Genomic DNA, 13,558 nt, shown 5'->3' with positions numbered 1-13,558 from the left:
ACACACACACACACACACAGATGACCCCCCTTCCCTCCTTGCGGCCCACTGAAGCCTCCTCTGCTCAGGCTGCTCTCCTGAAGCTTCGACCTTCAGTCTCCTGAACGTCTCCCTCCACTGAGGATGTTACTGTTAGAGACGGAGCAGCTGAAATGGGGACTGATCAAAACACGTTGGACTAATTCAATGGTATTTTAGAGACGATACAGCAGACAGGAAGTATGTGAAGACCAGTGGTGTCGCAGAACCAAGCAGGCTGTCACAGAACTGTCGGTTCACACACCCGGTATGAACAAACATTTCAGACGATCAGATACAGACTGTTAACACTTCTCTGGATCAATCACTTCTGATCGATGGGATTTCCACCTCAATGGACCGGCGTAAAGTCAAGAGTCATCCAGATAACGCTGGACGGACTCCTCTGCCCACACCGCTATAGTCTTGTGTCCACTGCACAGTGTGTGCCTCTACGGTACAGTACAGTACGGTACAGTACAGTACAGTCTGGTACAGTCTGGTATGGTTTGGTACGGTTTGGTATGGTTTGGTACAGTACAGTACAGTCTGGTATGGTAAGGTTTTCATGTTTTGTGCAGGTTTTCATGTTCCCACCAATAAAATTTGTGGATTGTACCAAATAAACTGTACTCAACCGTTGCCATTGCCCTCTGCCGTGCTCCCTAGCTCATGGGTAAGGGTTCCATTAGGAGCTAGAACCCTGCCGTCTGCTGACTGGCAGTGGGAACCAGGCTGAAGGCTCCGCGTCTCTGCAGACCCTCAGTCATGGACGTCCACGTTGTTTTCCATAGTTTCATCAGAAAGTTAGAGAGTTGAAAATACTGAAGCTGAGCAGTGGAATCAAACACGGCGCTCACTGAAGACGGTCACATCTACAGTTTCCTGCTGCGCCGCAGTCCAAAGCATGGTGTTTACGCCACAGAGCCTCTGAGCAGTTCTCTAAACTGTCCCACAGGGGGCGACTCTTCACAGCCTTACGCTCACCAATGCAAAAATAATCTATAATCCAATCAATCCATCAAGCAATCCATCTATTCAGGAAACAATTTACATTTCACACATGGGACAGAGCGAGAAGAAGATGAAATCACATACGATAAGAAATAAATTTAAAAAAAAATCCAGCAAGAAAAGAAAAAAATACTGTGAAAATCAGTTGAAGGTCATTTCAAAGTCATTTAAAATGGGTGTGTTGTGAGTTTAGAAGCCTGACAGCAGAGGGGGGGAGTTTCCCAGCTCGTTGGACAGAAGCTGGACGTGTTGTGGTGAAAACACTCGAACTCTGCTCACGCTTGTCTTTCGGGCTCCCTACATGTGATCTGATCAGTGAAACTGGCGTTCCAGCAGGCTCTCCTCCATCCTGTCCCTCTGCTGCTGCTCAGCTCACCGCAAACACACGAAGCACCTGAAGGCTCAGCGGCATGCTGGGAATCCTCCAGAACCTGGAGCTGCTTCATCTCAGGGGAATAAATCACATCTCTGAAACCAGATCCGGGTCTTGGCTTCGGAGGCTCGGGTTGGTTCATGTTGGTGAGCTGAAAATCCTTCAAAACAGCTGACTTCAAATAACAGCAGCTGAAAGAGTCTATGATCCAACATCTTGAACAATTTACTTCAGCCAGTTTTCTTTCATTGCATTTAGTTCAGTGAAATATTAACAGAACTTCAGCTAAAGCTAACGCTAATGCTAATGCTAACAGCTGGTTCAGCAGCTCTTTCTGTGCGTTCATCAGTTACTAAAGTAATTCAAATACATCAAGTCTATGTCAGTAATAACTCAGTAATCTGGTACCGCAGTAGAGTGACTTTACATTATTCACCACACACTCAAACCATAGTTTCAAGAGTTTCATTTGCTCTGTTTCAATCAGATTTTTTACTCTTCATCACATTTATTTGCCGGTTTCACTTTGTCAACAACACCTGTAACACACATCTTCGTTTCAGGCCATGAAAATGTGACATTATATTGTTTTTCTGAAGCATATATTATTGGAGCTGTCAGGAAACGTCGTGGTGAATCTTATTTCTCACACTGACTGAATTTAATCTGTTTCCAGTGACTCGGTCCATTTTAAGAAATGTGATTTGAAATGCTGTTGACGCTTTCGCAGGTTTATTTTGAACCATGATCATTATATCAGACACTGTAGTGATTAAGGTTAAAGTGAAAAAGTCAATTCATCATGAATATATTGTTTTTTTTGTTTTTTTGTTTTTTTTGCTTGAACTGTGTCTTTGTGCACTGATTTCCAGGATGCTGAACAGTCTCCCTGTTCTGTCCTGTTCAATCTAACTTCATCATGACCATACTGAAATAAAAGCATGTTTCATGTTAGTCAGCAGGATTATTTCCAGGGGATAACAGAAGAGCCTGGTGTGGCGTCCTGTCTGCTTCACCTTCTTTCTCACAGCGGCTGTCAACCATCAGTTTTCCATCAGATTCAGTCCCAGCGGCTCGTCGCCGTCCTCCATCACTTCAGTCTGATTTAATGTAACGTTCTACCATCGTGTCTTTCTCCCCAGCACTACCTGCCTGGTGGAGGCCCGGTTAGAAGGTGAGAGGAGAAGGCTGGCGTTTCAGGGAGGGTTCAGGTCTCTCACACACCAACAGGAAGCTCCCTCTGTCTGGGAGAGCTTTGTTCCTGTTCTGCTTCCAGCAGACAAGACGGTGAGCAGAGATAAAGTTAGAAACCCAAACAAGTTAATGAGCAGCAGGAAATAATGAGAACGCTGCATGATTAGAGGCCTGAGGAGGCGCCGTCCTCTCAGGTAGCTCATATTCTCATATCTGCCCTCCATCTGTGAAGGCAGCCGCCGCCGGGGTCTGAGCTTCAGGAAAAGACCGTGAGCTGCTCCACCGCCACAGCCGCGCTGCCCACCGGGCCAGATCCAGGACCAGATCCAGGACCAGATAACTGCTGGGCAAATGAAAGAAGCTGAAGATACAATCAGAGGTGACGGTCTGTAATTGGAAGGAGGAAATGAGTGAAGGTGGAGGAGGAGGAGAGCCGGGGCCGCAGGCTGCAACACCTGGCGCCCGCTCCAGATTTACTCCGGCTCAACGTGACACGGCACATGGCCACGCATGTCAGGTTACACACACGGCGTCCGGAGCTAAACCCGGCTCAGACCGCCGCGCACTTTACGACGGGAGAGACCAACTCGATGCGAGGAGGAATGTGGAGTCTGCCAGCCTGCAACATGACAACATGGCACCGCGGGGGGCATCTGCGCACGCAACGCCGCTCGCGGAGCCGTCACCGCCTCCTCCACTGAAAAACCTTCACGGACTGAGAGGGAGTAGGCGCAAAGGAAGCACCGGCTCACGCACATGCATGTGGAGCTCCTGGGCTGCCGGGCTGCCAGGGCGAGTGGGAGCCTGTCAGGGACGGTCGCCGTCAACGCTCAGCAAACACGCACTGTTGCATTTCAAGAGTGTCGGTAGGAAAAACCACAGAGCGTTCAGGTGCAGCTGTACGTGCATGTCTGCGTGTGTGTGTGTGTGTGTGTGTGTGTGTGTGTGTGTGTGTGTGTGCGTGCTCGTACCCAGGACAGGAGCGTGCTCCCTGATGCCCCCTCATCTGTCCAGCTGTGTGCGTATGTCAAGCCGCTCTCGCTCTCCACCTCTTGGCCTTCAAGTTGGAAGACGTCGCCGCACACGTGTGATCCGTCCGACCCTCCGATCCCCCTCAGACCCCGTCCAGACCCCGTCCAGACCCCGTCCAGACCCCGTCCAGACCCCCCCTCAGTGTGGCTGAGCCCTCATCCCCTCCTCGCTCCCCGACTCGCTGCGTCCAGCTCCCACACAGATCCTTCACTCCGTATTGTCTCTACCAAAAAAGAGGAAAATCCAGCAGAAAGCCAGTCCTCCTGCAGAGGGGGGCTCACACCAGACGCGCTCCCCTCCAGTCGGAGCTCGTCAGCGGGTCACGGCGCCCTCCATCTCCCCCGGCGTGGATGTGGGATTATGGGAGCAGAGAGGGAGGATGGGAAGGAGCGTGCTGTTGCTGTGGCGGCTGCCTCCTTCAGTATGAGCGCCTCGCTCTTGCTTAGCATGCCTTTCATCTCTCTCTCTCTCTCTCTCTCTCGCTCGCTCTCTCTCTCTTTATCTCCCTCCAGCCCCCTCCTTTCCCTCCCTTCCTCAGCCACCGTCTCTCTGCTCCGGCTGAGCGTATGGCGGAGGAGAGCCGGTCTCTCCGCACAGCCAGGCGGACGAGGATCGGCGGACAGGAACGACACACGAGGAGAAAACGCCAACAGCACGAGGCGTGTGAACACACCGAGAGGATGATCAACATCAGGAGTCATGAAAACAGCTCGAATCCCAGGTGAAGTCCTGAGGGTTCACCGCAGCACCGAGAATCATGTCAACATGTTGTATCTGAGAGATCAGCTCCTTCAATGAAACGTCCTGAATCAGATTTTAATTTTCTGACGACATCTGGACCAGTTTCACCTCCTTTATACCGTCTGTTGTTTTCTCCAGCCTTGACAAACGATATACAGACACTATAATGCTCATTTCTTTAAAGTCTGATCTGAGAGAAGAGGAGCGTCATGATCAGAGTGACCAACATCTGAGGGAGGATAGAACCTGTTCACCACAGACAGCCAATGAGAAGGCTCCGTGAGCGGACGGCAAACAACAGATGAAATGACTTAAAGAGAAGGAATGACAGCTCATCTGTTCAGACTCAAACAGTCAGTCTGCACCACATTATTGATCGTATTTTTAATAAAACACTGGTGTTGTGTAGTTTTCTGTTTGCCCCCCTTCTGATCTGACCTCCGGTTCTCTTCAACTGCTTTTAAAACGCTCACTCAGCATCAAGTCCTTGTTTCTAAGACACAGGTTAGAAATGTCAGCATTTTTCCAGCATTTTTTTTTTTTTTTTTTTGCATATGAAGCAGTAAAGCTCCACTCAGGGTCTGAGAGAGGAGACCTTCTCCTCGTACGCAGATGATACTGCATTAAATGTTCACCTTGACATTTACATTCATGCACATTGCAGAAGAGTTGTTTTTCCTCCAATAATGTCCAGAATCAAACATGATGAATGTACTTTAATCCTTTAATTGTTCCTGAGTTAAGTGTAAGAGAATTCCTGATTCATAACATGGACTATCATACTTTATTTTAATGCAGTGTTAATCAGATCAGGAATAAAACCAAGAAAAAAAAAGATCCATTCTACGTTAAAGTTAGAATCAGTTTGATTGAATCTTTTCTGCAAGTAGAAAAAACACCAGGGTCGAACCTGCAGTGTCAACACCAAGAGGGAAAGAGGGAGGGATTCATGTGATGAACCAAGTCTTGGAAATGACATTCATGCATTCATCTCTCCATCCATCCATTTATTGATCCATTTATCATCCATCTGTCCCTCCATTCATTCATCCATTCATTCATCCATCCATCCATCCATCCATTTATCATCCATTCATCCTCTATTCATTCCTCCATTTGATTGTTCATTCATCCATTCATCCTTCCATACATCCAGCAGGTTTCCTGTGTCCTCCCCTCCCCCATCTGTCCCGGAGTCTGAAGAGAGAGAAAAGAAAAATAGACATTTTTATTGTTCGTTCCTGTTGCCTTGTCGGAGTGGATCAGATCATGGCCAGCCGAGGTGGAAGCACACACACACACACACACACACACACACACACACACACACACACACACACACACAGATAGAAACTCACTGGACTGAGGTCAGCTGGCAGCTCGTTGCAGAGAAGAGAAGTGTGACCTCTGACCCCGAGGCCGGAGGTCCAGAAAGTCACGGTGCCTGGTGGAGGTTCAGCAAACACCTCCGACTGCAGCCTCCGAGGCAATCTGAGCAGCACACACACACACACACACACACACACACACGCAGAAAACACAGAAACACAAGGAAAACACAGAGAAACACATGTAGAGCAACTGTGGCATGGTTGGCAGTGGTTGTCTCACAGCCAGAAGGTTGTTGGTTTGAGTGCCCATCTCCACATGCTGGAGTGTTATTGAGCAAGACACTGAACCTCCAGCTGAAACACACACACTGAGCCCCGGTCCGACACACAAACAGGAAACACACATTTAATCTAAACTTAAGTTGAGAAAAATTCTTCTTCAGCAGTTTGTATTCACACAGTTTTATTTGTTATTATTATTTTTACCTATAAAGAAACAACAAGTGTGCTTCTTTCTGATAAAAACACAGAATAATTGTGAATGTAGATAAATTCAGATAATGTAGATAAAATAAGTGTAAGATTTGGCGGACGTGAATCTGTGAGCAGAAACTGCCGTCAGTCTGAAGGAGCCACAGTGGCGACTGATCACAGCTCTGCTGATCAGAGGAAGCATCAGGAAGGCAAAGTGACAGTGTTGTGGACAGTGCCAGAGGCCTGGTGTGCATTTCACCTCTCAGCGTCTCACCCTGGATTCCAGGATGAACCGTCCTCACATTCAGCTTCCTGTTCCTCTGCCGGCTGCTGAGGACTGGTTCCCTGGAGGCCGTCTGAGTTCAGGACAGGACAGGCAGAGAGAGTTCCTGATCCGACGCTGGTCCGTTTGGTGGAGGACCGGAGGAGCAGCTGGTGTTTTTCTGCTGCTTCACTGAAAAGAGCTCACAGGGAAGAAACAAACAAATGTTCATTTGTGAACTTCATTGATCGTTTCTCTTCTTGCTGAGCTGCGAACTTTAATTTGACGTTTTTCTTGGATTTGTGAAGCTCTTGTATTTAAAAAAAATAAACTGGCTGTCTTCATCACATGACTGCTTGTAGCTCGCACTGACGGTCGAGGGTCAGCTGGCTGCAGAAGATTCCCTGAAGCTGTGACTCAGCTTGTTCATGCAGTCCAACACGTGTGTGCAGGCGTTTAATAACCATATCTGAGTGCATTTACATCTTTACTGTCTGTCTTCAGCCTTTTCATGACACATTATATGAAGTGTTTTCAAGGAACTGAGAGAAATCTGGTTCCTGTTTCTCACAGATCAATTAAATCAGGATTCTAGTTATAGAAAAATGTAACTTTTTGTCTAGAACTGGGTCAACTGTAATACATATTAAATAAATGTTGGCGTATGACCATTGATGAACCTGACATTTGGCTGACAGCAATATGAAGAAGATGAGTGAAAACCGTCATGCTGTGGTGAAAAGAGCTACTGAAGAGATTCAGGTGAGGAAAAGCTTCTCACCACTGCCAGCTGAGCCGCTTTTTAAAACCATGTGGTCTGCCCTGATCCTGTAAATCTCACTGTGTTGAATGTTTTCCTCCTGATGGTCTGAAACTCAGTTCACATGTTCCACATTCATGAAGGTCAGTCTGTTTATTCAAGATCTTTTTTTATACGTTTCGTATTAATCCTCAGTAGATCAGCTCCGGTGTGTATACGTGTGTGTGTGGATACACACATAAAGTCTGTTCCTGTTTTCACATGTGCAGCCGTTCTCCCCCAGCCTCAGGCTTCATCCAGCAGGTTTCTCCTGCAGTCTGCATCCTGTGCCGCTCTCTGCTGGGCTGGAGCTGAGGCAGCGTTCATGGCGTAGCAGCAAAGGATGGAGGCAGCGAGCGCACACACAGCCGGCCTGCCCTCTGCCCTCTGCCCTCTGCCCTCTGCCCTCTGCCCTCTGTGCTGCCCTCTGCGCTGCCCTCTGCCCTCTGCCCTCTGTGCTGCCCTCTGCGCTGCCTGCAGGTCCTCAGGCGGATGTCGAGCAGCCTCTACTTCCTCTCTTCAGCAGGATGGCTTCGCTGCAGCGTGTCGTTGGGGTTGTAGCGGTTGTGTTGTGAGAAGCGGTGGGTTTCCAGTGCAGATTGTGGTCTCTCAGGCGGAGGCAGAGTGCAGCCTGGTGAAGTTCCTCCAGGCTTCAGTCCTCTGCTGGGGGGTGGAGGCAGCAGCTGAAGCTGGATCTGATCTGTCTGAATGTTTTGCGGATCCTCTTCAGAACTTTAGTGAAGCGTCCAGGACTGGCCGCAGGGCTCTGAGGGGCCGGACACTCTTCAGCGGCCACAGGGCTTTGGTGGGCCCCACAACCTTCTGGCTCTGCAGAGCTGTCGAGGGTCGGACACGTCTTCTGGTCTGCAGGGTCTTCAGGGTCTGCAGAGCTATCAGGGGTTGGAGACGCTTTCTGGTCTGCAGAGCCTTCAGGGTCTGCAGAGCTATGGGGGGTTGGGCATGCTTTCTGGTCTGCAGAGCCTTCAGGGTCTGCAGAGCTATCAGGGGTCGGAGACGCCTTCTGGTCTGCTGAGCCTTCAGGGTCCAGACACACCTCAGGAACCTCAGCTGTTGTCTCTCCGTCCAGCGTGTCCTCCGCTGGACAGACGGCCATTGCTCTCTGGCAGGTGATCAGGCTGCAGGAAGAAGGACAGTTAGTGATTCTCTCAGAAACAACACGGCAGCGGAGCTTCATACGTGAACAAACAAACAGCTACTTACTACTGGGTGCTGCTGGGATCCCCGCTCAGGTGGCTCATGGTGATGTAGGGGTGCTGCAGAGCCTCAGCCGGGGTGACTCTGAGCTCCCTGTCCACCTGGAGCATCCCTTTGAGGAGGTCAAAAAAGGCCCTGCTGTCCCTCAGCTCAGCAGCCTCTTGGTTTGGTTGGATCTGGGTTTGGAAACAGAGTCAGATCAGCGGATTTCCTTCTTTCTGCACAAGTCTGATTATTTAAATCTTTGACTGGAAACACGGGAAAAGTGATGTAAACTGTTAAACCACTGACTGACTCCAACAGCACAGCAGAGAGGACTTACATCAATCAGATCCTCCAAGCAGTCCAGGACGTTGAAGAAGCCAGGCCAACGTCTAGGAATGACGTGAGTCACCTCCATGAACTCTCTCTCAGTCTGAAGAAACAGAGTCACAACAGTTTTAGAAGTCTTGACGGAAAATGATCAAATCGGCTTCAGTCAAAAAGTGCAGATGTCTTTACCCTCAGCCTCCACCGTGACTCGTCACCAGCCTCCTTTATAAAGAAATACCGGGAGGACAGACCATCCCGGAGGTCCTGGTCCCGTGGCTGGCCCAGGAGTTTCACCATGCACTTCATCTGCAAACACAAACCACACACACACACACACACACACACACACACACACACACACACACACACACATCAGCTGAGAGTCTTTACAAGGTTTGCACGTGGTTGTGGAGACATGCTGGAGGAAGCAGACCTACCATCAGGTAGTCACAGGTGATGGGAAACAGGTGTTCCGCCAGGTACAGGGCCACCAGCACACAGCCCAGCCCCCACATGTCGATGGCCTCGGTGACGGGCAGGCCGAGGTAGACCTCTGGGGCTCTGAGGAGGGAAGACAGCAACGACATGTGAGAAACGTTCTGGATCACTGCGAGGAGTCAACATTCAGCTTTAGAAGAAGACTCGGGTCTGTGCAGGGAAACCCACCTGTACCCTCTGGGCTGGAGAACAGCTCCGGGCCGGACTGCAGATGTTGGTACAGCCAGCCCGAAGTCGATGAGCTTGACCCTGAAAGGCTGGTTCACTGCGTCCACCAGCATGATGTTATCTAGCTTGATGTCGGTGTGCAGGACCCTCAGACCTTTCAGGGCGTCCAGAGCCACCAGAAGCTGCAGAGACAAAGAATGACAGGTCAGGTCAGTGACGCTGTGAGGACGAGGACGCTCTCTCTCTCCTGAGCATTGGGAAATGTGCAGAACAACAGATTACGCACCTGTTTCGCGATCGGGCGGATTTCGTGAGATGACAGCGGAACACACTGCCGTCTCTCCAAGAGGCTGTGCAGGTCCATGTCCAGCATCTCGAAGGCCAGACATGTGCGCCCCATATCCTCAAAGTGCTCAAAGAACCGGATGATGTTGGCCCGGTCGGGATCCAGAACAGAGACGGCCTTTAAGGCACGCAGCTGTGGAGAAAAGAGGAAGACGTCTCTGAGTCCAGCAATAACAACTAATGTTCACATTCCTGCTGTGGAAGAATCAGTGTGAGCATGGAAATATCTCCACTGGTCCAAACACCTACCTCCTTCTTGGTATCCTCATTGGCCCGTTTGAGCACTTTGACCGCCACGACCCGCTTGTCTTCAAGCCTCAGGCATTTGGACACTTTGCCAAAGCTGCCCTCGCCGATCACGTCCACCACTGCGTACATGGAGGAGTTCGGGCCGAAGAGAAGCTCTCCTTTCAGATGTAGGCCTGTAGGGAAGCAGAGAGAACGTGTGTTCAGTCAGTGTGTCAGGAACAGTCCGTCCAACACGAAACATGGATCATCTAACATCCAACAGCATGGACTCCAGCTGATGTGCACATCAGGATGGATTTGAGCTGCGAGACGTGAGACAGATGAAGCTAACGCTGAAGAAACATTCCTGCTCTGCTGTTTAAGTGTTTGACACACGACATTCATCAGGAATGAGTATTTTCAGCTTTGTCCTGTGATGTAGGATGTAGCTCTGAAGTATTTTGATGAATAAAGTGCAGTAGGAAGTGTTTCAGCCTGTTTTTTCACTCATTTAGACCCGTTAGGAGCAGGTTTTAGAGACTGGTACTTCCTGTAGCGTCTCCTTCAGTTTGCTATGCGTTTTAAAGTGGATTTAAATGTGTGAAGTGTGATTTTTCTCCAGTAGACTCAGATCAGTCCTCATTCTGACTGGTTCTCACCTGGACCTCTCTTCATGCTGTCTCTCAATGCCCTCGTTACTGTTGGGAAACAGGTGAACGCTGGAGTTGTTGGCTCTGTGTGAATCTCTGCTCGATACGTCGCTCTGCTCTGGAAAACCCGGGTCTCTCGCTCAAAGGTGAGTCGGAAAGTGGAGCGAAAAGCAGAGAGGAACCGTGAAGAGAAGCCTGCCTTGATGATGTCACAGATCAAAGGCTGTGACATCATTACTGGACGCCTAGCAACCGTCACATGACCAGCAGCAGCAGCCGCATGCTAACAGCCACGCACTTAGCCACATTCTTGTTTTCCTAAATCCAAACAAAGTCAATCAAATTACACCAAAAACAGTTTATCCTTTAATATTCTGCACATCCACATTTGCTTTAAATGTTTTTCCATGAAAACTATGAGACAGACTCAGGGTTGGGAGGGTTACTTTAAGAGAGTAATCTGGTACAATCACAAGTTACTTGTCAAAAAAATGTAATCAGTAACTTACTCATATTAATTCTATTAAAAACTAAAGTATCAGACTACGCTTAGTTACTTTTAGATTACTTCACCAGCAAACATAAAAAATAAAGACAGACAAATACAATGTGTCATCCTCACGGCGCATTGGCGACTCTACACACAGCAAACACGAAATGCTCTGAGTGTGATGAGCTCTGCTGAACTCTGTGTTCAGCCCCAATTCATACAAACATGACCTTTAACCTCTAAACCTACTGAGAACCTGACTTTATTTCTTTCTGACCCAGGATCAGCTCCATCAGTTCAGACTGTGTTCCTCTAGCTCTGCAGTCCAGCAGCAGCAGCAGGAGCCGGGCTGACAGTGTTAACACACATTTCTACTCTGTCCTCAGTCTGCTGTGTGGCTGTACTGCTGCAGGGAGGAGCAGGGTTTGTGTTCAGGTCGGCCATGCTTTTTCAAGAGTTCAGAGTTGATTCATTCCTCAGTCACAGAAGGAAACATGCAGTCTCCAGTAAATCCTCCATCCAGGCTGAAGATATTGTTGTCTCCATCAGATTCTTCTGAGTTCAGCCTGGTGAGGCTGTGGTTCTGTGACAGGTTAGCAGGTTCCTGACAGGTTAGCAGGTTCCTGACAGGTTAGCAGGTTCCTGACAGGTTAGCAGGTTACTGACAGGTTAGCAGGTTCCTGAGAGGTTAGCAGGTTACTGACAGGTTAGCAGGTTCCTGACAGGTTAGCTGGTTACTGACAGGTTAGCAGGTTCCTGACAGGTTAGCAGGTTCCTGACAGGTTAGCTGGTTACTGACAGGTTAGCAGGTTCCTGACAGGTTAGCAGGTTACTGAGAGGTTAGCAGGTTCCTGACAGGTTAGCAGGCTAATAACACTTTAGCTTCACTGTGAGTTCAGGTGTGTTTCATACCTGTAGATGTTTCTTCAGGCTTGATGATGAGTTCCTGGATGTTGAGAGCATTTTCACAGCTGGGAGGCAGAATTTCCATCTGTTCTGGGCCTCATCTGACTTTAATACAAAATGATGCCTAAGTTTCCATCCAGAGAAAGAGTTTCTCTCCCTGGAGCAGCCATGACTCCAGCAGCAGGTGGTAAAATCCACAGCATCACAGGCTGTTTTATTCATATAACAGTAGAGACTCCAAGGTAGCAGTAGATGCGGTGTCTATCCTTTACATATCTGTGATATGTATTGTTTATGGAACTATGTAGATGTTGCTGTTTGTGCTGTTAAGTGTGAAAATGTATGTATTCACCGTGTATGTCTGTTGTAATTCTGGTATATTCTGATTTTCTAAAGTAATCCCTCTCAGTATAGTGGAGCAGATAATGGAAAAATTGCGCAAATTAAGATACAATGATTTTGTGATCATAGGGATGTAATATGGCCTATTTCATAGAAAAAGAACCAAGAACGCCGCTGATGAGTGTAAGTTTTATTGAAATTTCACATTTTCACAGATATCTAAACATCACAGTATGGTACTAGAATCACTGATAAAAAAGATTCACTTAATATAGCATCAGAAATCAAACTATATATACAAAATTCACAATATTGCAGGTATAATGAATATAAAGTATAACGAAACATACCAGACAAGTGTCAACATGATCAGACATCGTCTGCACCTTCACAGAAGTGATGGAACATGTAACTCTAAAAATTCACAACAGTCGTTGTCAAATAAAACGTCCAATTTACGAGTCTCAAATTGGACGTAAACTATGTCTGTTAATGCTGAGTTACACACGACTGAATTTGAAACAATGCGCAGCATTGGAACGGAAGCACAAACTTCACCAGACTAGTCTCAAATTGGGGGGAAACTAAGTCACTGTCTAAGAATGATCGTGAATTAAAGCGATACTTCAACATTTTGGCAAATTGGCCCAATTAGCGCAATTCCTTAGTCATTTGGAACAGCATACTTACTGTTTTTGTGAGGGCGAGCTGTTGTTTATTCAGAGGTGAGTCGGGGAAGGTTTTCGGGACGGACACAATGGAAGTGGACGGTATTTTTGTTCCCCCTCGTCAAACTCATCAAATACACAATCCAACAACCCCAAAACACTTTGGTGGACACGTTATAATCCACACATTCACTACGCTGTGGAACACCAACAAATAATATTGTAGCGTTACGACACTGAAGCAAATACTGGGAACTACTTTTTCTTTTGAAATCACTACGCCCAGACGCCATGTTTAGTAAGTAGTTCCGTCTTAGCAATCTTCGCATAAACAACTCAATCTGGTAATTTTGCATTAATATTTCACAGCGTAGTGAATATGCGGATTATAACGTGTCCACCAAAGTGTTTTGGGGTTGTTGGATTGTGTATTTGATGAGTTTGACAAGGGGGAACAAAAATACCATTCACTTCCATTGTGTCCGTCCCAAAAGCCTT

The 13,558-nt window shown here is 47.9% G+C and overlaps 2 protein-coding genes across 2 annotated transcripts in view; both read right to left on the bottom strand.

The window, feature by feature from the left end:
• lingo3b (leucine rich repeat and Ig domain containing 3b) overlaps positions 1-3,698 on the bottom strand; it is a 37,961-nt gene extending 34,263 nt beyond the window's left edge. The window contains exon 1 of the mRNA XM_030114155.1: positions 3,571-3,698. The gene's annotated coding sequence lies outside the window, so the exon portion shown is untranslated. The remainder of the gene's footprint in view (positions 1-3,570) is intronic.
• Positions 1-10,679, bottom strand: part of LOC115405392 (homeodomain-interacting protein kinase 1-like) — a 42,232-nt gene extending 31,553 nt beyond the window's left edge. The window contains exons 1-8 of the mRNA XM_030114956.1: positions 10,664-10,679; positions 10,026-10,198; positions 9,718-9,909; positions 9,432-9,613; positions 9,203-9,326; positions 8,776-8,868; positions 8,460-8,629; positions 8,293-8,374 (exon numbers count right to left, since the gene is read on the bottom strand). Of these exons, the coding sequence (XP_029970816.1) occupies positions 8,293-8,374; positions 8,460-8,629; positions 8,776-8,868; positions 9,203-9,326; positions 9,432-9,613; positions 9,718-9,909; positions 10,026-10,198; positions 10,664-10,679 (1,032 nt within the window). The remainder of the gene's footprint in view (positions 1-8,292; positions 8,375-8,459; positions 8,630-8,775; positions 8,869-9,202; positions 9,327-9,431; positions 9,614-9,717; positions 9,910-10,025; positions 10,199-10,663) is intronic.
• Positions 10,680-13,558: the final 2,879 nt, after the last annotated feature.

The sequence above is a fragment of the Salarias fasciatus genome, chromosome 18 (genome assembly GCF_902148845.1).
Source record: "Salarias fasciatus chromosome 18, fSalaFa1.1, whole genome shotgun sequence".
Classification (NCBI taxonomy): domain Eukaryota; kingdom Metazoa; phylum Chordata; class Actinopteri; order Blenniiformes; family Blenniidae; genus Salarias; species Salarias fasciatus.
This window is presented reverse-complemented; position numbering and strand designations above follow the sequence as displayed.